Source organism: Tamandua tetradactyla, chromosome 3, assembly GCF_023851605.1.
Source record: "Tamandua tetradactyla isolate mTamTet1 chromosome 3, mTamTet1.pri, whole genome shotgun sequence".
Lineage (NCBI taxonomy): Eukaryota > Metazoa > Chordata > Mammalia > Pilosa > Myrmecophagidae > Tamandua > Tamandua tetradactyla.
Genome location: NC_135329.1, coordinates 144728136 through 144755287, shown reverse-complemented (window position 1 = coordinate 144755287; position 27152 = coordinate 144728136). Strand labels below are relative to the sequence as shown.

Here is a 27152-nt window from a genome sequence, read left to right as displayed (position 1 = left end):
ACAAGGGATGAAGACTAACCCAAATGAGATATTGATTGCATTATGATGTTATCTGAGTACATCAGAGTAAGGGGACTGATGTTTTAACAGACAGTTGAATATGTATCATTGGGAGGATCAGGGAACAGCTACTATTTCCCATTCCCTCTTCTTCTGGGCACGGACCTTGCTCCGGTCTTCGGAGCTGAACCCCCAGTGGAATCTCACCCACACTGGCTTTGAGAAGGGTTGGAGGGGCTACGTGACCCACCCTAGTTCCATCACTGTCCTCCCCCAGGAGGCTCTAGCTGTAGTTTCCAGGGAAGAACCAGGAACTATTGGTGCCCACATTTGCAGCCTTGGAGAAAAGCAGAAGTAAGTAAAGCCCTTGACTTCTGTTAGCTCAAGGCCAGTTCCTCGCCTTCTTGTGCTCTGGACTGGTGATGTGAGCCTCCAAATTCCTGCCTTGTTTGCTTTTGGGTGGCTTGATATGGGTTTCTGCCCCCTGCAACTTAGATAGTCTGGAGTTATACAGTAACTTAGTAACCATATGCCTGTGAAGGATGGTAGGCAGGAAGGTGAACAAAGAAGTTTTCTTTTCTCAGAAAGCCTTTGGGTTCAAGTGATGTGGCTCTTACAGCGTGAAAGGCATTTTGGCACTTAACTCCCAGTACCACTTCTGATATAATATCCGCTTACTATCTTTTTCTCCCATTAAGCTGTTTGCTCCTTGAAGTCAGGAACTAAGTTTTATTGGACTGTGTATCTCCAGAGCCAAGTACAGGTCCAACCTGGCACTTGGTAAGCACTTAATGAATGTTAGTTAATGAAAAGGATAAAATGAAATGTCATTTTTTCCTACTCTTCTGAAATTATCTCACTGTTCAAACTTTATAATTGGAATTTGTGGCTAGGCTGAAAAAAATCAATTTATTTAAGAAGAACAGGGTTATTAACCCATTTAGTAGTGTAGGAAACTATAGAGAGAATGATTAAACTAATTAAGAAAACAAATTGTTTCAAGCAGGCTACAGCCTTTTAAAATCACCCATTCTTATAGAAATAATTTGTGGGCTAAGTTACAAATAATATCCATTTACTTATTCATTAAATTAGGTCCCTAAGGATATCTATTAAGCAATGCTTTGTTAGTTTGATTCATTTACCATTTGTACTTGAAATGGTCCATAAATTAATCTTTTATTAATTTGAAAGGTGACACCTGCAGTTATACACAGAGTCTACTTATGAACAAATTATCTTAAAATCTACAATATATAACAGAGGAGAAATCAACCTAATAAAATTCTTGCTGTTTTCTTTTTGACACATTTTGTTTCTTTTAGAGATTCTCATTTCATTCATGCTCTAGGCACAAACTACTCAGTACAAGAACCCAATATCCAATCTCATCATCACTCTCTACTCGAAGGTTTATTGTCATTAGCTATTGACTGGGGATAGGTAAGGACACAATCTAATCATATCTCAGTCTTGGTTACTGTCTAGTATATGACCTTCAAACTAGGTTTCTAAACCTACCCACTTTATTTTGAGTTCTCCCTTTCTCAGTTAATGGCATCTGCACTCTTCCACAAGCTCAGAACAAAAACTTAAGGTCATCCATAAGTCTTCTCTTTACCTCACACCCTACATCTAATCCATCAGAAGATCCTATGGAATGGATTTTATCTTCAAAAAATCATCTCAAATGTGACATTTCCTGCCACCTTCACTGTGACTACATCATCTCTATCTCTCTAGCACCCTAGAAAGAGTCAAAGAATTTAGTAAATCTATGACTTAAATCTATTTTCATTCCCATCTGCTTATTTATGTGAACAAGATTTCCCAGAGCTATCAGACAAAAAATTAAAAACAGAAACAGAATTGATGTCAAACTCCTATTTTGTATAGATCACTAACTCATTTTTTAAAAGCACCAAAGTCATTCAGTGAGGCATTTCCAATAGCAATCTGCATTAATGTTTAACATTTATTTTAAAAATGTATAGATTATTTATTTTGTTTTGATAATTTTGTACTAACTCTCATAACTCAGTCCAGAAGGGGAATTTTAATAGAGACTATGATAAAAAATTTTAACACATTAAAAATTCCTATACACATTTTGAAATATATAAGAGGGTGATCAATAAGAGACTTTCAATCATAACAATACATTTTAATGGATAAAAGTCTACGTAGTAAATAGAGTGGGAATATGATTTAAAGGAGAAAAAGAAACAATACAGCATTTCAACTGTCAAAGAAGAGCTTGTTCTTATAAGTTTTTAAAATGTGAGTAACAAATTGTTTCCCACAGTGCCTAACTCGGGTCTGATGGTAAGCATTCTTTTAAATCTTGCTGATTAGTAGAATGACTTACAGGATAGGCACCCAATACAGCTCCACGAACTTGTAGATAGCACCACCTTTTTCTCCCCCGTAATTTAAGAAAGCCAAATGTTGACAACATACCAAAATAGAAGAATATATATATTCACACATGAATGAATGAATGAGTTAGATATTTTGGCTAACTTGGATGTTCCCAAGTTCCAGGCATCTTGCATAAGAAAATAACATTTACTATTAAAATTTCCACATTCATTCAAATATTTTGTGCCATGTAACGAAAACTTCAGTTTTAAGGTTAGACATGCAAAAACACTTCAACGACCACCAGAGGGAGCCCAAGTATTTTTTGAATACACGACACAAAAGAGAAAAGGGAAGAAAATAAAATGTAAAAGTGTGGAGAAAATAGAAGATTACCTGTTTCAATCACTTCAAGAAAAATCTCACTAATACCAGAACTATTTTTTTCATTAGATTAAAAAACCTTTACTATTCAGCTGAAGGTTGTAATGCTTTGACACTTAGGAGAATTGGTTAAACATATCTTAAAAACTCACATACCCTAAAACTAAAAAGTCCGGGGTAGACTGCGGTGATCATTTCCATGGCGCTCTGCAGTGTCCCAAGCAAGCCAGATGCTTTCTCCAGTTTATCTTTATGTCCCTGCTCTTACTCGACCCTGGTCAATCTTTGTGGTCAACTTTGGAGGAACTTTGGGGTGTGGTTTCCTCACTTTGTTTACGATGGGCTATCAAATTACAGCACAGCAGCACAGACTGGTGTGACTTGGGAATTCTTCCCTCCCCTGGCTGAGCTAAATTATACTGACATTAAGATAAACGACTTTCCATTTGGCATCCTGAAGTCTTCCCAGAAGTGCATCTAACAGGATGCAAGCGGACCTCTAGGAAGCTTCCCGGACCCACTCTCTATGTAAAACAGGACCCCAAGGGCAGACCGTTCCCCCTCTCCCCCTAAGCTAAAAACGTGTCCTGGGACTGAGGCTATAGGGGAGGGAGGTGATCTCGTTTAGAATTAAGCTCCAGGGGAGCAATAATGTTTTATATTTGAAAGCAGTGCCTAGTTTTGACTTTTTCCCCATGCTTTATCTTATTTGATGTCCCAACAACCCTTTTATTATTATAGGTCAGGGATTACCATTTTATCTGTGAGGAAACTGAAGCTTCATGATCTGTTTAGTGGCACTGGCTATTAAGTGTCAGAGACAGAAACCCTGATAAACAGGTACTTGTGAAGAAACAGACTTGTAACAATGAATGAATACTGGATTGGGTCATACTGATGTCGGTGAGATAGAAATTCTTCTCTTTCCTTGCTCTGAAATAATTAGAGTGTGAAAGCAGGGCAGTAGTGATTTCAAAGACTTGGCACTTATTTTACCCAGTATTTTCATGGTATGCTTTCTTAAGTTTCTTTTTCATATCTGGATGGGGTTATTTTACCACGTATGCAAATAAATTAACACAAACTAATTGAATTCCACAAGATTAGGTCTTGGGCTGAATGCTGCTAGATTTAACATGCTTATTAATGCCTGGGATATGGAATCAAAAGCATTCTTATTAAATTAGACAATGACACTAAATTGGATGGGGTGTTTGGCACTTAAGAGAACTAGATTGAAATTTTAAATTACCTTGACAATCTAAAGAAGGAAAAAGAGGGCAAAATTAAATAGAAAGCTGGGTAGAATAATTCATCCAAAAGAGAGAAAAAAGAACAACAGAAATGTGGGAGCACTGACTGGGCAATTATGGAAGAAAAAGAGCTGGAGGTCAGAGTAAACAAACAATAGGCTTCAAAGTTATCAGCTATGTAGCTGTGTCATTTTAAAAAAGAAGGTATGATACACTGGAATTACAAATAGGGGGAAAGTCAAGCTAATTCCCCCTCTATACTCCAAATTGATCAAGCTTTAGGGAAAAAGAAAAAGTGTGGTATTTCATTTGGAACCTCAAGTGCCTGAAGCTAAGGCCAGGTCTTAAAAGGGATGCTTAGGAAGTATAGTGCCCCAAATAATTACAGTTTCTGATTTTAGATCTGATGATTTAGACCCGAAAGAGAAAGTTGTGCTACCTGTTCCTTTGTTCATGCAATGTTCCTGGCCTGGAATATCCTTCCCCTTCCATATGGGTAAAATCTACCTTCCACCAAGCGTCCGATTGGGCATTACCTCCTCTGAACCTGCCCCTTCTTTCTGAGGGGCTCTGCACAGTCCTGCCTCAAGTTCCTACAAAGCATACCACAGAGGCGAGCTCATGCACTCACTATCTCATTAATGCTCCTGGAGCCGCCCTGCGGGAAGACACTACTATTATTCCCATTTAGTAGAAGAGGAATGAAGGCTTAAGGAGGTTACATAACTTGTTTCCCTTTAATAAGTGGCAGAACCGAGACTTTAACTCAAGTCTGAAGAACTCCTAAGCCCACGTCATAATCGCCACTTTCTCCTAACCCTGTGTGCCCTTGCAATACTTTGTCATCCTTATTTGTCCTTATTTGTCCACGTGTCTGCCTCCATTGCCTGGCTTGAAGGAATGTGTCATTTTCTATTTATTTTCATGTCCCCATACAGGGCTTGGCATTCAAAAAATCAATAAATGTTTGTTTGGGACTGATTGTAAAAATTCAGAAACGGATAGCACAATACTACCTAACTGTAGTACAACAATGTTAGAACACTGAATGAAGATGAAGGTGAGAATGATAGAGGGAGGAGGCCTGGGGCACAAATGAAATCAGAAGGAAAGATAGGCGATAAAGACTGAGATGGTATAATCTAGGAATGCCTGGAGTGTATAATGATAGTGACTAAATGCACAAATTTAAAAATGTTTTGCATGAGGAAGAACGAAGGAATGTCAATGCTGCACGGTGTTAAAAATAGATGGTAATTCATATTTTAAAACTTTAACTTATGTGTGATACTAAAGCAAAAAAATGTTTATTTGGTACAAAATTCATACTTCAACTAGTGTATTTCCTAATATAACTTATGCGGACAGCTTACTTGAACACCATAAGTACATGGAACCTTGAGTAGGGCATGAGATTTTGTAAGCTTGTCCACAGTGATGCCCCAATAAATCCCAGAATGACTTGAACACTGAATAAAAAAGTATTTGCAAGGTCCCTTTGGGGGAATGGTGAGAAAGGGGGAAAATTCAACTTTACCAAGTGGAGAATTCTTGATATGCTCACAAGCAGTGGGGACAACCAAAGCAATAGGTTAAGCCCCCAATCTTAGGGTTTGTTCATATGAAACTTCACCCTTCAAAGGGAAGGCTAAGCCTACTTAAAATTGCACCGAAGAGTCACCCCCAAGAGAACCTCTTTTGTTGCTCAGATGTGGCCCCTCTCTCTCTCACCAACATGACAAGCAAACTTACTGCCCTCCCCCTCTCTACGTGGGACATGACTCCCAGGGGTGTGGACCTTCCCAGCAACATGGGACAGAAATCCTAGAATGAGCTGGGACGCAGCACCAAGGGATTGAGAAAAACTTCTCGACCAGAACAGGAAAGAGAGAAATGAGACAAAATAAAGTGTCAATGGTTAAGAGATTACAAACAGAGCTGAGAGGTTATCCTGGAGGTTATTCTTACATATTAAATAGATATCACCTTTTTAGTTAAGGTGTAATGGAGAGGCTGGAGGGAACTGCCTGAAAATGTAGAGCTGTGTTCCAGTAGCCATGTTTCTTGAAATTGATTGTATAATGATATAGCTTTCACAATGTGACTGTGTGATTGTGAAAATATTGTGTCTGATGCTTCTTTTATCTACCTTATGGACAGATGAGTAAAACATATGGATTAAAAATAAATAAATAATAGGGGAAATAAATGTTAAAAATAAATTTAGTAGATTGAAATGCTAATGATCCATGAAAGGGAGGGGTATGGGGTATGGAATGCATGAATTTTTTTCTGTTTTCTTTTTATTTATTTTTCTGAATTGATGCAAATGTTCGAAGAAATGATCATGATGATGAATATGCAACTATGTGATGACATTGTGAATTATTGTTATATATGTAAAATGGAATGATCCTGTGGTAAGAATGTTTGTGTTTGTATGTTGGTATGCTTAATAAATAAAATAAAAAATAAATAAATGTTTGCTAAAGGTTTCAAGCAGTGGATGGCATATTCTCTGGGTGTTTATGAGTCATTATTTGATTGAAGGAAAATAGAAAATAAAACTAAACTGAAGTGAAGAGGACCTTAACAGTTATAAAAACCAGCAATAGGAATTCTGAACAGTTCTGGATCATATTACTAACAATGGTTTTACAATATCCTTTCTGGAAATTTTAAAGAATGGAAATAGTTATAGTTACACTTTTATACATATGTACATGTGTATACATGAGTGTATATATATAGGCATGTAGGTATATATATGTGTACATAAATGTGCATATGTGTATGCATTTATCTATCATCAATGTAATTTTACCTAATGGTAAAGAGAAAGACTATAGATGTGTTAATATCTGTGAACACAGGAGAGCCTGTCTGACACAGAAGTGCTAATAGAAAAGAATCCAAATCCCAAATGACACGTAATCACTACATTAATTTATAAAATATAAGAACGCTACAATTCTCTCTCCTAAATATAAGACATATTTGCAGATGATTTGGTCTCAATTTCCCAAAACAAGAACAATAAAAATTCAAATAGATCAAACATAATTGATAGTACATATTTTATTCTCACAACCAATTAAGATAATGTGCTAGCAGCCCAGAGTAACTGTTGATGATCATAATTGTCTCCAGTACAGGGTAAATATTCCTACAGTAATTCTAGCAGTATACTCTCTCTTAACTTTGGAATCAGCAGCATTATATATTATCATTAACACGCATCATATTCCCTGCCCCTGCCTATAGTGAAACTGATTCTCAACTGCAGGCTGAATTCCAGAAGCTTCACGTCAAAGTCATGCCATTTTTTAGAGTGAGACAGGATATAGCAATTGGCTAGTAACATCAGGGAACCTTGTTTATTTTAGGTATTTATTTTTTGAAACATTAAACAATATTCAAATTCTCTGGGATAACTTGCCAAAGTTCAATTTTGATCACAGGAAAGATTAAGAGAACATATTCAGAGCAGGGTTATACGGTTTAACTCAGTCGCAGCCCTAGAGAATCAACACATGGCAATTCCATTAAGAAGTTCTATTTCACAAAAGAAATGAAAAATTATAAGGAAACTAAAAGTTAGAAAGTTGAAACAATCACCAAATTGTAATTCACAAAAATCTCTAAAATACACCAACAAGCTACCACCCAAATATACCTAATATATGTACTCTGACCAAGCAATCTTTACACAAGCACGTCTTGCGAACAATGCAGAGAAGAAAACATTCAAACACCACCAATACATGGCCTGATTAACAACAGAAGAAGGATCGGGTTTTTAGAACATTACCTTAGGAGGTTACATTTGCAATTCAGATGAAGGGCAATTCCATATATTCTTAAAAATTCAATCAATATACCAACTGCAGAAGCGAGCAAGCAAGAGAGCTTTTATAACAGAGTAGAGGAGCAGACGGAATAAAAAGGAAAAAGAAATTCAGCAAGGACACGCCGTCCCAAAAAATGCATAACTCACAAATACATAAACAAACATCTCTTCAGAGACTTGAGAGGAGAAGTTGTCCTTGGCACTTGTGACACTAAGTCACTAGTGTTTCCAGGAGGTGGGGCAAAGCAAGTCTTAACTCACTCAGCTATGCTTTCTAATAGGCCAGCTAAAGAAATGAGTATTTACACACGACACACCTCACAGGATTGGGCCAGCAACATTGCTAAATCTAATCTTCATGTGAACGATAAGCAATTTGTCCTTCAAAATCAGAGCAAGCAGGCCCAGGGATTTCTAACAATCTTCAGCATTTTGTTGGTTTGTTCTTCTATACAGAGCTTGGCACCACTGGTTAGTCACACACGTGTTGCTGTAGAGCGGTGACAGCATTAGTTAATTCATTCTCACCCTAGAGTAGAGAAAAGCGGCCGCCAAGGGTAACCTGTGGACTCTGGCCAAGATGTCTTGGTAAACTCAGAATACGTATCAGTCATGTTTTAAAGCACGGTTTTAAAACCTATGTTTCACTGAAAACTGTTGGTTGAGAACAGTAAATGTTTTAAAGCTGGATTTGAAAGGCTTTACACTGGGTTATGAGATTACCTAAGATTTTCATACATTTTTTTTTTTTCATGACAGGCCTTTATGAAACATTTTCTTAGAGATTCCTGCACATAACAATCATCTCAAGTTATTTTCTATATCTGAAGGGTAAGTTCATTGATTTTATCCATACATTTTGTTTGTATGTGGATAAACAATTTCCTCTTTCTTCATCTGGCCCAGAACTGCAGCCAATCTGTAGAAGATGTCATATAATAGGTGGAAAATATTTTAATTTGTTTACTCAATGGAGATAAATGTAAATATATTACTGAAAAACCCTTTTGACCCTAATAATTACTTATTATTATTCTATTACTCTCTCCTTAATGAGAATAATTTTCACAAGATGTTCAAATTATTACCTTATCATTTACCATCTAAAACCTTATTCCTTGTCCCACTTCTAGGTATATATTGCAAAGAATTGAAAGCAGGAACTCAAACAGATATTTACATCAATATTCACTGTGGCATTGGTCATTACTGACAAAAAGTGGAAGCAACCCAAGTGGCCATTAATAGATGAATGGAAGAACAAAATATGTGATGCACATACAGTGGAATATTATTCAGCCATACAAAAGGAATAAAGTTCTATACATGCTACTAAGAGGCATGAATCTTAAAGATACCATGTTGAGTGAAATAAGCTGGTCACAATAGGACAAATGTATGATTTCACTTACATGAGATAATTAGAATTTACAAATTCATGGAGTCAGAAACAGGTCAGAGTGGGATACTGAGTGAGAAGTTAATGCTTAATTGGTACAGAGTTTCTGTTTGAGGTGATGTAACATATTTGGTAATGGATGGTGGTGATGGTAATGCAACATTGTGAATGTAATTAAGGCCAGTTAATTGTATATTTGAAAGTGATTAAAATAGGAAATTTTAGGTTTATTACCAGGATAACAAACAAACCACCATGGAACTGTGCAACCCAAACAGTGAATGCTAATGTAAACTATGAACTATAATAGTTCGTAGTATCATGATAATAATAGTGTTTCATCAGTTGTAAAAATGGTACCACACTAACGCAAAGTATTAATAACAGGGAAAGCTGCTGTGTGGTGGGGGAGGGCGTGTTACATGGGAGCTCTGCACTTCCTGCATGATCTTCTGTAAACCAACAAATGCTCTAATATAAAAATAATAATAATAATGGGGGGTGCCAAAAAAGCCTTATGCCTTGATGACACTTCCAAAAATGATTCTTCATATGTATGATCCATGATTTTTTAGTTTGAGAAACTCCTGCTTTAAGCAATCTAGCATGCCAAATATTTTTATAAAAGTCACAGACGGCTGATTGCCAATTTTTAGCATCAGTTCTTCTATACCTTGAGAAACTCTCTGAGCTCTTAATCTATATTATACTTCCTATTGAAAAAGCACTCCTCTATATTTAGCAAGAGTGTAAAGGGGGAGTGTAAAACACACACACACATGCATATAAATACAAATTATAAAACCTATTTTTAAAAATTTTGAAAATTTAGCCAGAAGCTTGCTAATCACACACTCAAATACTATAATTGCCTAAAACATTGGGACCTCAAATCACCCTTTTGGAAAGCAGAAGTGTGTAAGTAAGGTAATGGAATTATCTTTCTATGTTTCCTCTCCAACTGAGTCTGTTTCACCAGCTCCCTCCACATTGAGGAAGAAAACTTAAAACTTCTAAAACTATAAAACTTTATAACAGTTGCCCTCTCAAAAGGGTGAAACACAATAAGCAGCAATTACTATTCAGTAGCAAAACAGAAAAGGATAATTCATTTTTAAAAGAGGAACCATATGTTCAATTATAAAGCTTTCCTGTGATCGTGATTTTTAACTTTTATGTTAAACATGGCCAGTCAGGTATGGCATTTATGCAAGAGGGAAAAAATACAACTTAAACAGATCAAAGAGGAGAGGAATTTCTTTATGAAACACACAACACAAAATAGCCACAACCCTACCCAAACCATCTACCTCCTTTATCGTCTCAACAGTCATTTTTCTAGTATTTTTCTCGATTTTATAGATTCCAATGTCTTGTATCATCTAAAACTAAATGATTTCCCTATCAGTTACAGTAAGTAGTAGGCAAAATAATCCAGCAAGCAAGTGCCGGCCCCATTGTTTCTAACCAAGTACAATTTATAAAAGAAAAACAAACTTCTTTGTATGCAAGGTAAGGCTGCATCTGGAGATAAAATAAAGCTGGCGAGGCAGCAAAACACATCACTTGACATCTGCATATTTGATTAAAATTTAAACAGGATGATTAACAAAACCAAGAATGGGAACTGGAAAGGATAATAGATTTTTCCACAGAGAATTTGTGTGGACACTGAAAGACCAGTCTAAGCATTTTATTTCAGTTCATAGGCACATTATTGCTATTTAAAAACAAAGGGAGCACAATACTGTCCCAAATATAAAGATAGTGGAGGATAAAAGAAATCACCATAATATAAGTTGTCTCTTACAAAGAAAAAATTTCAATTAACACCACTTTAAGGCTCTTAGGCTTCTTTTTATCTTTCTACAGCCTCAACTGTACTCCTGGATGTCTTTCATCTCATTTGCTTTACTTTGATGGCATTGGAAAGCTTTCTAATAGCGCATGATGATGTTACATTTGCTTTATTTGCTGAAAGAGAAAAAGTATACTTTCCTGCTTGCTAGAGAATTTGACTCAGAATAGCCCAAGCTACTACAAATAGACGTATAACACCACTAACGCTGGGGAGCATGCCTGGCCAGCCCTCCAAATTTTTCAGGGCAACATACTGTTTACAGCTCATTGTTATCTAAACTTTCTGAAAACTTCATGTTCCTGTTTTGCCATGAAGTGGGCTATGTGACAACAGCTGCTAGGCTCCCGCTTAAAAGCGTGTCCCTGTTTGTCCACCGAAGGGGGTCCAACCTAAAGGTCAATGTGTGCCTAAGAAAGACAGAGCCTCTTTTTGAAGCCTAGAACATTTCAGACCTCCTAGGGCTCGGCCATTCTGTGTGTACTCTCCAGAGAACCGACAGTCCCTTGATGAGGAAGGCAAAAGGTCCTTTTAATATCTTTATGCGGCTAGTGATCTGCATATTATCTGTTATAACATGCCTTGGGATGTCCGGGCCCAAAACGGCGGTAACATCAGTTTGCTACTTTAGTCTCTAAAGCTCACTGCTTCAGACTCTTCTTGATGAAGAAAAGGGAGCCTGATTATCTAGAATTTTACTCAGATACAAAGCTATTTTTTTTAAATAGCAAAATATCAATGGAAAGGTTCATTGAAGAAGGGTATTTTAAGGAGAGTAAAAGAGCCAAACAGACAGTAACTTAATCAGGGTAGGACATTTTTCAGAGGAAGTCAGCTAGAAAATGATATAAGACTTAACAAATAATAATTATAATAATAATCCTAACACTGACCAAGCTCTAGCGTAGTTGTCTCTATGCTGTCTCTATGGATTATCTCATTCACACTCATAAGGTAGGCACCACCAACACTCTCATTTTAAAGATGAGGCCAGGGTGTTTCGAGATGTCAAGTACCTTGCACGAGGCCCCACAGCTAGTGTGGTGGTGGCACTGCAAGGTCTTGAACCCAAGTTTGCAGTGGGTGGTTCAGCAGAGGACCAGAATTCCCAGCCAGCCCTTCAAAGTCAACATTATGAAAAGAGGAAGACCTAACAAGGATAGAGCCGGAGCTCAGAAGAGGAATACAGATGTAATCAGAATTTAATTATTATGATAACTCTGGTCACAGGCACAGGAGCAAAAGCAGGGAAAGGAAAGGGTCAACACTGTACACTGCTACTCGGGCACAGCGATCAGGGGCCACAGTCCTGACACACGAATGTGAGAACCAATCAAGCACCACTTAGGATTCAACAGTATGGGCTTCTGTCACTAACTCTTCCACGTCATCGTGTATGTTTAAACCACAGTCCATATAATTAATATTATTTGGATTCAAAGATAATGCCACTAAGCTACCACCACCCATAGAACGTGCGCTTGGCACTGTTCCTTGGTGAAGGTTTTGTCCTAAACCTTCTGTTTTCTCTAAAGTTATAGCTGTTAATTATTTTCAGTTTCTAAAGAGAAATATTGGCTTTGATATACTTGGACTAACTAAACAATTCATCAACTGACCTTAAATTTAATATTCCCCATTCTTACTTTTAAAAAAAACAACTACTTTTCTATATGCTATTAAGCAAATGATTTATCCTACTGACATGTATTACAACCATGGGAAATTAAAGCCCTTTGCAATTGTACCATTGACCCCCAGAATATCCTTTCTTCAGACTCAAGTTAATTTCATGGACATGTGATAACCATATCAAGCAATCAACCTTCTGTACTTTATATTTCAAAGTAACTCCCCAAAGATAGCTGAATAAGATTAGAAAAAATATTTATTGTTGTGGGGAATGTGGATAAAGGGCTCTCTTTGTGGGAGGGTTACCATGTTTTGCTTTGTTTTTTTACCTTATGACTGTTTTTAGAAGCTAGGCAGAGAGAGAGTAGCTACTCACATTCTCTTTGTCAGGAATCCCTAGAGGAGGAAAAAAGAGATAGAAATCATAAATTGTAAGATTAACCTGTTAAATGTCACTTTACATTCACTGAAATCCTTTGCTGAACTAAACCAAGTAAAATTTTGGTGTTTTCAATTTGTATTGCAGTAAATCTTACATAATTCTGCTTAGAAAAACAGCAACACTTACCCAAACCCGTAACCAGAGCAGGGCTGTGTGCCCAGACAACAAAACCCCATGTTTATTTTGCTTCTCAACCATATGCTCTGCTTTTCTAGAGGTACGACTGCTTCCCTGATTCATTCACATCATGCTAGAAACTAATTTCTCTAGCTCAGGCCCAGGACACTCAGAATGGCGGACAGGAACATCAGCTCCTCAGCTGCACAGACTGTAGTTTTACACTGTGGACCTCACGTTGCTCCAGTGATTTGAGTCCAAGACAAGCTGCATGTAAAAACCACCAGAACATAATTTTCTCTTCGGGCCAAGCAAACCTCTCTTGACTCCAAGTCAGGTTTCAGCACTACAGTGGCTATCTCTAGAAGTAATCTCATTTTTCTTAGGGAAAAATTATTCATTCATCTATTTACCCATTTCCTCTTTCATTAACAAACTTTCATGATCAGGTACTATATTGGCAGGTCCCTTTTCTTTACACTTCCGTTGGGGTTGCTACCCCTGACTGACATGATAGGGGTAGCCATACTGGAAGGTCAACAGCCCCAGCAGAGCGTGATGCCCCAATATAGTGAGTACAAGTGGCTTTATATTGGGGAAATGGAGCACCTAGCTTCAAATTACTAGAGTACTGTGCAATTGCTTGCTGTGCAAAAAAATACAGCATGTCCAAATTCTGAGTAAAGACAACTTTCTGGGTTTACATAAGGGATCTTACAGGTTTTACAACATTAACATTAAATGAACCAAAGCCTACCCTAATAGGCAGCAGTTTAGTATGCAGGAGGGGCAAGAATGCAAAAGACTATCTGGGAACATTCCCTAATTAAAGTTTTGTCCATCAAACTGAGATACCACCATGACCTAAAAGCTCAGGAAAGAAAGAAGGGAACCAAGAGGATTGTATGCAAAGACAGAATATTACTACGCATGTTTGCAAACATTTCTCAGATCGTCAGAGAGGAAGGCTGGCCTAATGCCAGCACTCTGAAACTCACCTTTAATCCCTTCATCCGTTAACCCATCCATCCATCCTTCCTTCCATCCTTCCTCCCACCCTTCCATCCATCCATCCATCCATCCATCTAACCATCCATCCATCCTTCCATCCTTCCATCCATCCATCCATCCATCCATCCATCCATCCAACATCCATTTGAAAAGCACTGTATTTGACTTTATGAGGAGAATAGGGGTATATATAAAAGAGCTTACTTTCTAGGGGGTTCAACAAGGTAAAATTAGGGAAGTGAGGGTATCTATAGAGAGACAATACTGACAAGGTGACTCGGGGCCCAACTATGCAGGTGATTGCAAGTTGGGCTAAGACATTAGCTGTCCTGGAATTTTGGCAGGCAATGGAAAAATCATTAGAAACTTTTGAGCAACAGAGGTATATAAAAAGGGGGGAGGGGACCACTCAAAATTAAAACATTCAAGATATAAAAACTAGATGTGGTTGCATGGTACTTGAGTGGAGTTCAATGTGAACAATCAGTTACAAAGACATTCAACTGGGGAAATCTGAATATGCACTGGGTGGAAGGCATTAAGGAAATCATACCAGTTATCAGGTCGATAACAGTCGTGCGAGGACTTATGCAAACACCTGTATTTTTAAAAATACACACTGAATATTTGGGGGGAAATGTACCTATGTGATTAGAAGAAGGAAATATGGGAAAATATTAATAATTGTTTGATCAAAGTGATGAAAATATGAGTCTTAAGTATAGTATACTTTCCGCTCTCTGTATGTTTGAAATTTTTCATAATAAAAAGTCAAAAAGTGTTTGTTTTTTTTGAAAATCAGGTAGAGCACGGACTAACGGTGAGATAGTGAAGGTTTTGTGCCAGTTAAGCCATTTCTGCCCTCAGGTCAAGAGTGATGAGGCGTTCTGTCAGCCAGGCGGCTGAGAGGAAACTGAAACAAAGGAATATGAGGGGAGGGTAAGGGATGGGACTAGGGATTGACTGCAATGGGGTGGAAGTGAAGAGAAAGAAGGAATCCAAGAGAGTTGAGGTTTAGAGCCTGATAAAGGAGAAGAGGAGAGTTGAGAATGGAAATGAGGCCTTCAGGGGAGGAGCTGGTGGGAATCAGGATGTATTCCATTACTGACATTTTGAGTTTGAGGAGCCAGCAGGACATCCAGATAGGAAGAGAATCAGCAGTCATTTGGAAAAACTAGGCTGCCTGTTGAAGGAGTCAAAGAGAGGTATTGGTAGGGAAGTATACTTCCTGTGGGAAAGGATGCAGTTGGCAAGTGGGAAATACAGAGAAAAAAGGAGAAAAGCAGCCAAGAGAAGACTCAGGTAACATCTAAACTTGTGTGGGGAAAAATACAAGTGACATGTATTTTGAGATATGAGATATGAGAAATCAGGATAATGAAGGAGAGCTCTGGGAACCACAGTTGAATAGACTATGAACATGGAAATTCTTTTACAAAGTCGGGGGAATTGGGTATGTTAAGGATTGGTCTGATTATTAATTCATCACTGGTAACCTTTGGAATGGTCTGAATCAAGAAATATGAAGCTGAAACCATATTTGGAGTGATGGTGAGGAAACAGGTGCTAATATAATTTAGGTGCTTAATATATGCCCGGCACCATTCTAAGTACTTGACATGTTTTGACTTATTTTTACTTTTCACAGCAACCCTATGAGGAAACCAAAGTAAGTACAGAGAGACTAAGAGATTTCACTTGCCTGAAATCACAGTTAGTAGACAGCACAGCTGGGATTTCAACTCAGGTACTTCTAATTAGCCAACCAACCCTAGCTCAGCTGAAAGGGAAAAGAAATCAAGAAGAGGGTAAGAAAGTAAAGAAAGATACTCTTCCACCACTCCCAGGACAGAAGAGAAATAGAGAGGGAGAGAGGGCAGAGACTGCACAGAAATTGTGCAACAGAGAGGAGGGGGCATTAAAGAAGCTCACTTAAGGTCTTGGTCAAATAAGAAGGAAGATCACGTGTCAAGAGTGACATATCTGGAATGGTCTGAGGGTGGGAATTCAAGGAGCTCTGAAGAGGATTTGAACTCTTAAGATGGTGGAGTAGAAGCACTGTCTTGTATGCCATTGCATCTGGTTGAAGTGCTACTATATTGGAATACCTACTCACAACTTGGTATCTACTCATACATATGGGCTCAAGAGCTTAAAAAGGAGACTCATAAACACAACAAGAAAATTCCAGTGATGGTAATGCATGCTAAGCAGATGCTTCCAACATGCACGACCAGATAACAAACTCAGAACACAAGAATATCTTCAAGAGTAAAGGGAACACTAGAAAAGATGATCATAAAGAAGAACTTCCTTTCTTTTATGATCAGCTAAGCCTTATAACAGGCTTGGATTTCAAGAGGCCATGATTTAACAATAATACATAATTACTCGTGTTGCTTCCTTCTTTCACCAGTCAAGTCAACACAAGCAAGAGCTTGAGCTGTCAAGTATCTAGATGTGACTGAGACAAATACAGTTATGAATCCTTTTTTTAAAAGGGCAGAGAAATGACACTGGATTTCACTGCAAAATGATGACATTCTGAGAAAGTATTCTAAGTAAGTTCGAGTTCTGATGGGCACCAGAGCATACCTGCCTCAGCTAAGATCAGAAAATAATCCCTATTAGCATTTAAAAAAATTATTCAAGTGTAGACTGGCAGCTCTGTTTATCCACAAGAGTCTGTAACTTACATTCTCAAGCTGGTGCAGGACATATTTTTTGTCACATGAACACACACACCACACAACAAGTTTTTAGATACAAAATGTTCACATTTTTTCACTTACTGTCATTGTTAGAGCCCGTTTCCATAACACCATAAGGAGGAGCCAGAAGTCCTGCCATATACTGTCGATATTTCTGAAAGACAAGATTGTAAACTTAACAACATATATTTACTCACTTTGAGCATTCATTTATTTGCACTTTACAAAGCAGAATGTTGGGTGCCAGCAGGCATCTGAGTCCTGCATTTATAGAGCCATGAAACGTGCTCTCTGGGATATCTGGTCTAAAATAAAGATGCTGCGTTCTAAATGGGTGTTCCTGGATAAGACTGAATATGCACCTCCCCAGGTGGGGGGAATGTTTCTATCTCAGCCAGTTAATTTACGTTCTTGTCACAGATCGAATGAACTGTACGAGCTTTTTACTCTTCCCCCACCTCTATACCCCTCCCAACCTCTGCAAACACATGCTCAGCTTTTTTTGTAAAGGGAAAAGGCACTTGGTTTTTATAGATGCAGATACAAATAAACGTGCTGCTTTCTTAATAGGTGAATGGCACTGAATCAGCTTCTTTCAAAGCAAAAAGAAATGCATTGCTAGAAAAATGTCTGCTCTGAAAGAAGCTGATTTGCTTCCATTTACCTATTCCCTTTTACAGTGTACACCTGCCTGTTATGTGACTTCCAAAAAACTTTTGGAATGTTGTCAAATAAAATAGTTTGTCTTAATTTAGAACTATTCGAATCTCCCTGCGTTGTATTCCACTGACTTCTGGTCCAGGCATGCCCTAAAACTTGAGGCTCCACAATCTGAATTGCCCCAGGGGTCTTTGGAGGGATAAGGCTGGTAAGGAGAAAGCCATCTAGAGCATCCCACCAGACAGGAGTGACATTTTAAGAGGAATGGAAAATGAGTATTAGACATGCTCTTTTCTCAGGTAATAAATACACTCTCCTCCCCTTTCAGAACGAAAGCTGGGCAATTTTATTTATTGCACCATGTCATGTATATTTATGGCTTATAATTATGATGACACATAAATGTTAAACAGCATCAAAAGAATCAACACTTCATAATATGCTTGTGGGTTACACAAACGTCAGCAGAAAGGCTTCATCTGTAGCAATGGGCAGCTGGCAATATGCAGTTTTCTGGCAACCATCTGGCCCATTTGGTAGATTTGAATGGTGTTTGTAATGCAACATTGATGTTTTCTCAAAAGCGCCTTCTTCTAGTCAATAAGTGACTAGCTTTTTTTTTTTAATCCTGTTTTTCTTCTCATTCTGAAACAACTACACTAACATCTGCAGGCAAACATTTAAATCATGACTTTTCTCTGCCTCTGAGCTACTAAATCACTCAAACATACTCACAGGACCAATCTATCACCCTGCATTCTTGACATTTCCTTTGATAATTTTCCAATACTGATTCCCGTCTTTCTTATGACACCAACCACTCTCCTTCCTCATGAGAGAGGGCTGATGAAGCATAGTTCTGAGTATTGCATTAGGCTGGACTCTGGACAAAACAGGCTCAGAGGGCACGGGTGGGGACTGGTTATGTCCTAAGAAGCTTTTATGACCCCCTACAGCCTTTTCAGTTATTCCTCTTAACTGTTAGCAACTCCCTCACAGGCTCCTAAGAAAAATAATCCCTGTTAAAGGCGTAATTTAATTTTGTTTCGAGATGCTGTCTTAGGTGGAACAGTTGGTCTTCATCTCAGGCATCTCAGTATCAATTCCATGGAAGTACCTTTCTGATTCCCCAATTGAACAGGACTTCACCTTTCTCAAACCCCATGGCACTCAGTTTGTTGCTGTCTCTCTTGGAGCATATCCTCAGCCACTGCAAGTGGGAACAGAAAACAGCACTCTTTTCTCCAGGCACAGGCAGCCCTTTGTGCCACACTGATATATATACACTGATGTGCCACACACTGTCCTAGGCACTGGGTTCACTGTGGGAAACAACCAGACAAGGTCCTCTACAGTTGTGAAGCTTCTACCTCCTGTAACACAGGGTACTATGTATTATACGTAATAGGAGTTTAATACCTATCTGTGAACTTTTTAAGTTTTAACTTTCTTGTAGAAAATGTCAAACATATACAGAAATACAATAGTTTAATAAACTACCATGTGCCTAACAAAGCTTCAATAATTACTAACTCATGATCAATTATTTTGTCTATATGCCCATTCACTTGCCCTCTCCAGAATTATTTTGAAGCAAATTCCAGATGTCATATCATTTAATCCTTACATATATCCATATTCCACAGATATCTCCAAAAGATAAAGACTTTTTCAAACAAAACCACAATGCCATTATCACAGCAAAAAAATTCTAAAATATCTAATCAGTGTTCAAATTTCTAATTGTCTTATAAATGTTACTGCTTAACTGAATATAAAATTTGTTTATTTGATAATATAACATTAATTTCAGTATAATAGTGTGCTTTCAGTATAGTGGAGATGATAAAAACAGGGTTGAAATACTTATAGCTGGAAATAAAACATCTACCTTTTAAAAATTGATGGGGTATTTGGCTTTTTTTTTGCTTCTGAAACTTTTTATATCTACCACATTTGTACATATTACATCACTGTAATTTAGTTTGCCTGTATCCTGGTGGCAAAAAGGTACTAATAGTTTTTTTTTTTTTTACTTGTTTTTATTGTGAAATATATCTACAAAAAAAGCAATAAATTTTCAAGTACATTTTAACAAGTTATAGAACAGATTTTAAAGTCTGGTATGAGCTACAGTTCCACAATTTTTCATTTTTTCTTCTAGGTGATTTAAAACACTAGAGATCAAAAGAAATATCAATATAATGATTTAGTAGTCATACTCATTTGTTAAATTCTATCTTTTCTGTTATACTCTTTCTCTACTTTTTTCTCTTTTTTTGTGAAAAATAACATATACAAAAAAGCAATAAATTGCAAAGTACATTGCAACAATTAGTTGTAGAACAGATTTCAGAGTTTGGTATGAGTTACAATTCTACAACTTTAGTTTTTTACTTCTAGCTGCTCTAAGGTACTGGAGACTAAAAGCAGTATCAATATAATGATTCAGCAATATACTCATTTGAGAAGAAGAATTATCAAGAAACTATACCTAAGAATACACATCTGAGGTGCTTTGTCCACATGTAAAGCTGATTTCAATGATAGGACCCTGAACTGTCAGCTGATACCATAATAAAAAAGACTATCAAGTTTTTAAGGAAAGAGAGAGTATATCCCATATGTGAGAGAGAAGTGAATTGTTGTGCTTGGGGGTTGGGGGGGGGACCAAGGCAGAACATATTTTCTAAAGAAGACCACAACAACATTTCTCATCTCACATGCTCTTTTAAAACGTGACCCTCTCATTCCTTCATCAAGAACATGTCTTGATGGCTTTCCCCTGCCCTGAACTTAAGCTGACTTCAGTGATTCTCTTGTAGCCAATGGAATGCAGATGTGATGCTTCATGACTTCTTGAGGTTAGAACGGAAGATTTGCAACTTCTACCTTGATCTCTGGGAATGCTTGCTCTCCAAATACTCTTTCTTGAGATGCTCCCTCTGAGAACCCAGCTGCCATGCTGTGAGAAACCCAAGACACATGGAAAAACCACACATAGGTACTATAGTCAATAGTTCAGTGGAGTCCAGACTTTGATGCCTCCAAATGATTCCATCTTCCAGTCATGTGAATCGGCTCCAGCCATTCCAGCCTCCCCATCTGAGGTCCCAGGCAGCACGGAGCAAATACAAGTCATTCCCCTGTGCTCTGTTAGAATTCCTGACCCAGAGAATCCATATGTGTAAAATGGTGGCCATTTTATGCCACAAAGTTAGATATGGTTTTCAGACAGCAATAGATAAGTGGAACAGGGTCCTGTCAGAAATTAAACCCGTGTCTCTGGAAATGCTAGCTTCTTCACTGAATAGGAAGGGGTGGAAGATCATCCTAGAATATTAAGAAGTCACCCTTTATAGAGTAGCAGTAGAATAAGTGACCTTCCAAGCGGTATGTAAGCACTGTTTGTATTTATAGAGTCTAATGGAGATATTGTGTAGAGGCTGCTGAGGTGAATGATGGGATAGGGATTCTAGGTCTGTGCAGTGACAAATGCCAAACAATTTCTGATGGTGCTATATCTATGTAGCCAGGAGTAGATGACTACTAAGGGTACAATCATCCCTGAGCTAACACTGAGGCCATGGGACTGCCCACTGCATCTGGCTGGGTAGGGGCTGGACTGGCAGGGTCTGTCCACGGCAGCATTCAGCATCATCACTCCTCGGAGTGTATATTACATCTGGAAGCAAAGACTAATGACAGTGGTGGAATGTGCAGACAGCCCTTCTCTCCTGTATTAACATGTGGAGGTTGGAATAATTTCCTTTCAACTATAAAATCCTCTGGAGGCAAGTGGAGTTGGGAAGTGAGATATTGAGCTACTTTCTAATAGGGTTTACTGGAGCTCAAGTGATGAATTGAAAAATAGAGAGAGCCGACTCTGTTAGTAAACCTAGATGGTGACGCAGTTCATATCTTTATAGATGTTTAAAAGCTGTTTCAAGCTTTCTGAGAAATAGAATGAAACTAAAGAGAATTAACTAAGGCCATGTTTAATAAGGCTGGCACAAGTAGTCAGCACAGGCCATCGTAAACCTGAGGTCAGCAATTTTTCAGAAGTGACAGAGCAGGACTTTACGGTGGTTATTCAATGTAATCCCACATACACCTCCCATCCCAGCTGCCAGGGTGCACGGTGGCCTGGCTGAGTCTCTTGACAACGTCATTCCTGGGGCCCTGGTTGACCAGCCCCCTGCAAACTCTTCCCCAGGGTCCCAACACACTCTAATGCCCCAACACCTAAAAAGCCTTACTTGGTCATTTTTTGAAATCACCGTATGCATTTACTATGCCTCTACTTCAAATATCAAAACAATAGTAAATTAGCAGAGATAAATCAAAAGTGGGTTGAGGAGAAGAATAGAAAGCTAAACTGTCCATTTGGGACGGAGAAGGAAGTGGTGGGTTCCAGCACCGCCACCCAAGCATCCTGCCCTGCGGCCTTTGGGATATGCACATGTGTGGACTCTCAGGACAGCTGGGGCTTTTCTCTGTGACAGAAACACTCCACTAATATCCAAGGAAGCTTCGACGAATGGCCTTTCTGGTTCCGTGTTTGGAGCAGGGGGTGGGGGCTGGGTACAGAAGAGCACCAGTCGAGATTCAATTCTTTCTCTGAGACCCACAGTCTCCCCTCTATTAGTGAGGCCACTCTGAAACAGCCACTGGCCCTGACTATGGGTCCAGCCCAACTGGAGGGCTCCTGAAATGTCACCAAGCCAGGCCCTCTGCGGGCACTTAAGAAATCAGTTATTCAAATGCCAGGAATACCACATGTCGTATATGGTCCTAGGAGAACTCAGTAGTCCTGGCACCTGAGATCTACTCCTGGCTTTGCCACTGATCAGTGGGTCACCATGATGAGTCCTTCCAGCTCTCTGGTTTCAGTCTCCTCACCAGTAAATGGGTGCTCTGAATTAGGTCAAGGGTCTATAAACTTTGTCCTGCAGAACCCTATGTTTCCTCATAAGTGAGGAGCATCCCAAGGCTTCAGCCCTGGGTCAATTAGAGTTTCTTCACTTTTATCAGTTCTAAAAGTTAGGATTCAAAGAACAATTTCATTTGAATGATGATTTTTTTTCCCCCTGAAAAATAAAGTTTACATACCAACACATTAAATAATCTCTAAACTTTCAGCTAGACAGATGTCCTTTGAAGATCTCCACACGGAAACAACAAAGACCTATTTAGGATTTGTCTAGGCAGTGTCAGGGACTCTTACCTCTGTTAGGAAGACTTCTGTGGTTGTGGATTGGCCAAGTGAAGGTTTATTATATAACTGAGAGGCTTATCAGAAAAGCTGATATTCAGAAACTCAGTTCAGTCACATCACAACACAATGCCGCCCTTCTCAAACCAAGGGGTGCAGACCCCCAGCTAGCACCCAGCAGGGCAGAAGGGGATGTGAGATGGATATATAGGGGCTCCTCCTGAAGCTTAAGTTTTATTCTATGTCAAGTAGTTTAGAGGATTATTTTTGTACTTTCATATTATCGGTAGAAAGCTAAATTTACATAAATTTTAAAGATTAAAGCATGAGACTTCAAAGAAATTTTGGGCTTGCTGCTGGCTACTTCTAGCTACAAAGAGCACAGACCTCAGGTATCATGTATTGATTTTCTCTGCATTAAGGGAAATTCAGGGAAAAAAAACCTGAAACCCAATGTTCTGGAAAGAGTAAAGAGTGCAGGCACTGTAATCACATAAGGCCAGGGGCCTATTTCTGGTTGCTCCATGCGTTCCCTCTGTGAATTTGGCTAAGTCACTTAACTCAATTTCCCGGGTAAGGGAACAGGGATAGTAACACTCATTTTAGGAGCACTGTGAGGATTAGAAATAACATCTACAAAAGTGTCCAGCAGATACTAGACACAATAAATGGTAACTGTTGATAATGGCAATGATACTGGTAACAGTAATAATCAATCAACTAATAATCAAGCTACCCACAGTGTGTTCGCTATTTCCAAATCAGAGTCTTTGGTTTTGAGAAAGCACCTTTTCTACATTATAACTTCGCATTAATAAATATAATATAAAGACCCAAAATGCACATTTTTGGTCAGTCTGCTAAATGCAGCTATGGAGAAATAAGAATTTAAATAATAGACAAATCATTTTAAAACATACCACTCATTTTTATATTCAGATTGTAAAACAGTCCAAGGAGAAAGCAACAAGCACCAAAGTGATGGAGAAAGTAAAGAGCAAAAGCGAGAAAGCCCAGAAATACCTTAACAAAAATAAACAAAGCTTTCAGCTATCAGAACTTATTCTTAAAATCCTTTTTTAAAAATTAATCTATATTAATCATTAATCTATAAATTAAGATCAGCCACTTTAAAAGCAAAGTCAGTGCCTACGGCTCAAAATACAGGATAGCGGGGGGAAAAAGTAAGAAAGGGAAGGGAGAGCCGAATAAGAAGGGAGGGATGAGCCCTCAGGCTAGTGGGGCCAGACGTCTGTCCGTAGAGGATCTGGAGATGAGCTACCAGCTATGCTTTCTAAGAAGAGACGAAACATGGTAGTTTAGAAAGGTTAAAACCCGGTCCATCTCTGGGCCAATTAACTGGCCCTGGCCAAGGCCATTTAGGAATTCTTTCACAAGACGGGCAGAGCAACTGGCAGGCCAAGGGGCTGTGGGGTAAAGCCAGCTCTGCCGGACAAGCCCTGCACCTGGGGTGGGGGTGGGGCTGCTCCTGCCCAGAGGCAGGGGCACCGTCTCCTAATAAGCACAAAGGCTCTATAGGCTCAGCTGTGGCCCAGAAGCCTGATTACACAAGCTGTGGTGGGATCAGCTGGGGGAAGAGATCGCACACCGGTATGTCACATACTGAAGGGTGAGGCCCAGTTTTCAAGGAAGGACTCACAGAGAATAAAGGAAGGGTGGCAGCTTGACAACCCGAGCTAAGCTCTCTGTAACAAAGGAAGACGGGATCCTGGCGGGGCAGGATTGCCCTGGAAGGCAAGCGCTTCCTGGCATACTAAGAGGCCTTTCTGATGCTCTCCAAGCTGCTGTCCACTGCCAAGGCCTGTCCAGCTGCCAGGAGGAGCCCCCAGCCGGAGGCCAGTGCTGCCCGTGACGCCACCACATGCCGCTGGGCCGGCAGGGGCCAGACAGAGTCCTGCGCTGTGAGCATTCCCCTTTCCAGCAACTGTCCCCTCGCCTTCCCCTACTCCTTGGGCAATCATCAAGCTGCAGTGGAATCATAAGTGGCTCCTGAGTGGTATATATTTAAATCCCTAGGCCAGGATAATTAGCATTAAAACAGCATTAAAAACAGGAAGCAATGAGGATGATTAGACAGGCATTGCTGTGAACTCCTGGAAAGGGGGCATGTGCTTGAAACAGGGATAGACTGATCACAGGTCACAGTGGGCAGCGTCCAGGATTGGGGCCGTCATAGGCATGCAGGGATATGTCTCATCATAAGTGCCATTCCTTATAGCTTTACCACGTTCTCTAAGTCTCCCACCATAATAAAGCTAAGACTTTATAAAACACAATGACAAAGGTCAGATCTTCTGTATTTTCTCTGAAAACATCACAATTATTCAGTTTAATAGTTTATGAATGTAACAAAGTTTAGGCCTCTTTTTTTCTGCTTCTTCCACAACCTTTGTATAATGTGAAAATGGGTATGCTACAGCTTTCTGAATTCTTAGAGCACTAGAGAATTCTGAAGCACATGAATAGCAGAAGAGATGGGGGAAAACATGGCAGTTATAAATGGAAATTTCAATCAGAATGTTTCTGTTTACCCGTTTAAAGCCACATGTGCTGCTTTTCCCATAGCAGATCATTGGCTCGACTGAGTTTACCTCTCATGCCAAGTTATTCCGTTTCCTTGTTACTTGATTTCTATAGTGTGGCATAATAGGGCACAAAGAACTTCCAACGTCACTTCTTCAATGATGTTTAATTACATCCTTTGGCTCTATTATAGATATTTCTAAATGAAGGCAAAATTGTGCTTGGCAACTCATGGCCATTTTTAATTCAAGACCAACCTGCCAAGAGCAGTATTCTGGAGTGTGGTAATCATAACCGTAGCTCAACTGGAAGCAAAGAATCCAAGACTAAAGCCCCAGTGGATGACCCTACAAGTAAGCAAATAAGGCAAGTGAAAAGACCACCTAGTTGAAATTCTCTGTCTACTGGCCTGTGAAAGTGCCTGTGATTCCAGCCAATAGGTGTAGGGTCCTTAAAGTACTCTCAAGTGAAAGCAGAATTATTAACTGTGAGGAATAATAGTTTAGCCAATTCTCACTCAGTCGTACGGATTAGTCAGATTAACCCCAAAGGAACTGGAGAATAAATATGCATTCATTTAGTCAGTCAGTAACTCCTGACTGAACGCTTGCTCTGCAGTGACAAGTCACAACAGTCTTCATGGGCTCGCGGCGTGGTGAGGGAGACCGCCATTAACCTGTGATCCCACAAATATCAGCGCAATGGTGCTAAGAGCTAAAAGGGACAAGTACAGAGCACACCACAAGCAGGGCAGGGTAGCTAAGGCATTGCTACTTACCATGGTTTGCCAAACCCCAACCAAAACCATTCCTGCCAACCCTAAAGAATACCAAGGGCTTTATCTGAAATTCTACAAAGGTTCCATGCACTAGGATCATTTTCAGGAAACCTAAAACCTCCAGCTGCGTTCCTAGGCCAGATGAATTAAGTTATGAAATGCAAAGGGGCCAGCCCAAATACCCCTAAAGAGTGGGAGAAAGACCAAAGGAAAGGTAGAGCTATGAAACAGAAGTTAGGATTTAACAAATGAGTATGGCTACTGAATCATTATATTTCTTTTACTCTCCAGTGTTTTGGAAAAGCTAGAAATAAAAACCTAAAATTGTACTATTGTAACCATACCAAACTTTGAAATCTGTTCTAAAACTAATTGTTGCAGTGTTCTTTGAAACGTATTGCTTTTTTGTATACATGCCATTTTTTCACATTTAAAAAAAGCAAATAAATAAATAAATGAGATGAAGATTCAAAAAAAAATTTGCTGGGAAAAAACAAAACAAAACCAGGTTCAGGGTGGTGGTGGGTGGGGAAACTTCCAGTGGGGTCAGGGTAGGTCTTCCTAAGGAGGCAGGAGGCTTGGGCATGAGGGGCAGGCAGAGCGGAGAAAGCCTTCCAGGCTGAGGGGCAGGGGTTTTGTGAGAGGACCCTGGGGAACTGGAGGGGGTGAGGCATGAGCGGTGGAGGAGCGAGGGCAGCTCACTACTTACCCGTCACTACTGTCCTAGTGCAACAGGAAACAATTCCAGGGGAGGAGTGGCAAAGGCAGATAGGCAGGTATTTTTAAACGGTCCTTCTGGCTGCTGCGTGGAGAATGTTTTGACAGGGCAACAAAGAAAGCACGGGGGGCCGAGGGGAAGGCCGGCCTGGGTATGGCCCCTCCAATGGGGCGTGACGCTGTGTTCCTAAAGCAGTGGCCAAACAATCTCCAACCACTT

At 39.3% G+C, this 27152-nt stretch overlaps 1 protein-coding gene across 12 annotated transcripts in view; it reads right to left on the bottom strand.

Moving 5' to 3' along the window:
* The window catches only part of RAPGEF4 (Rap guanine nucleotide exchange factor 4), a 328672-nt gene that overhangs the window by 122283 nt on the left and 179237 nt on the right, over positions 1-27152 (bottom strand). For 6 of the 12 annotated variants that reach the window (XM_077154152.1, XM_077154160.1, XM_077154156.1 and 3 more), the window contains 2 exons: positions 17100-17172; positions 13114-13133 (listed from right to left, as the gene is read on the bottom strand). In XM_077154152.1, coding sequence (XP_077010267.1) covers positions 13114-13133; positions 17100-17172 — 93 coding nt within the window. The other 6 variants (XM_077154162.1, XM_077154161.1, XM_077154163.1 and 3 more) reach the window with 4 other exon arrangements.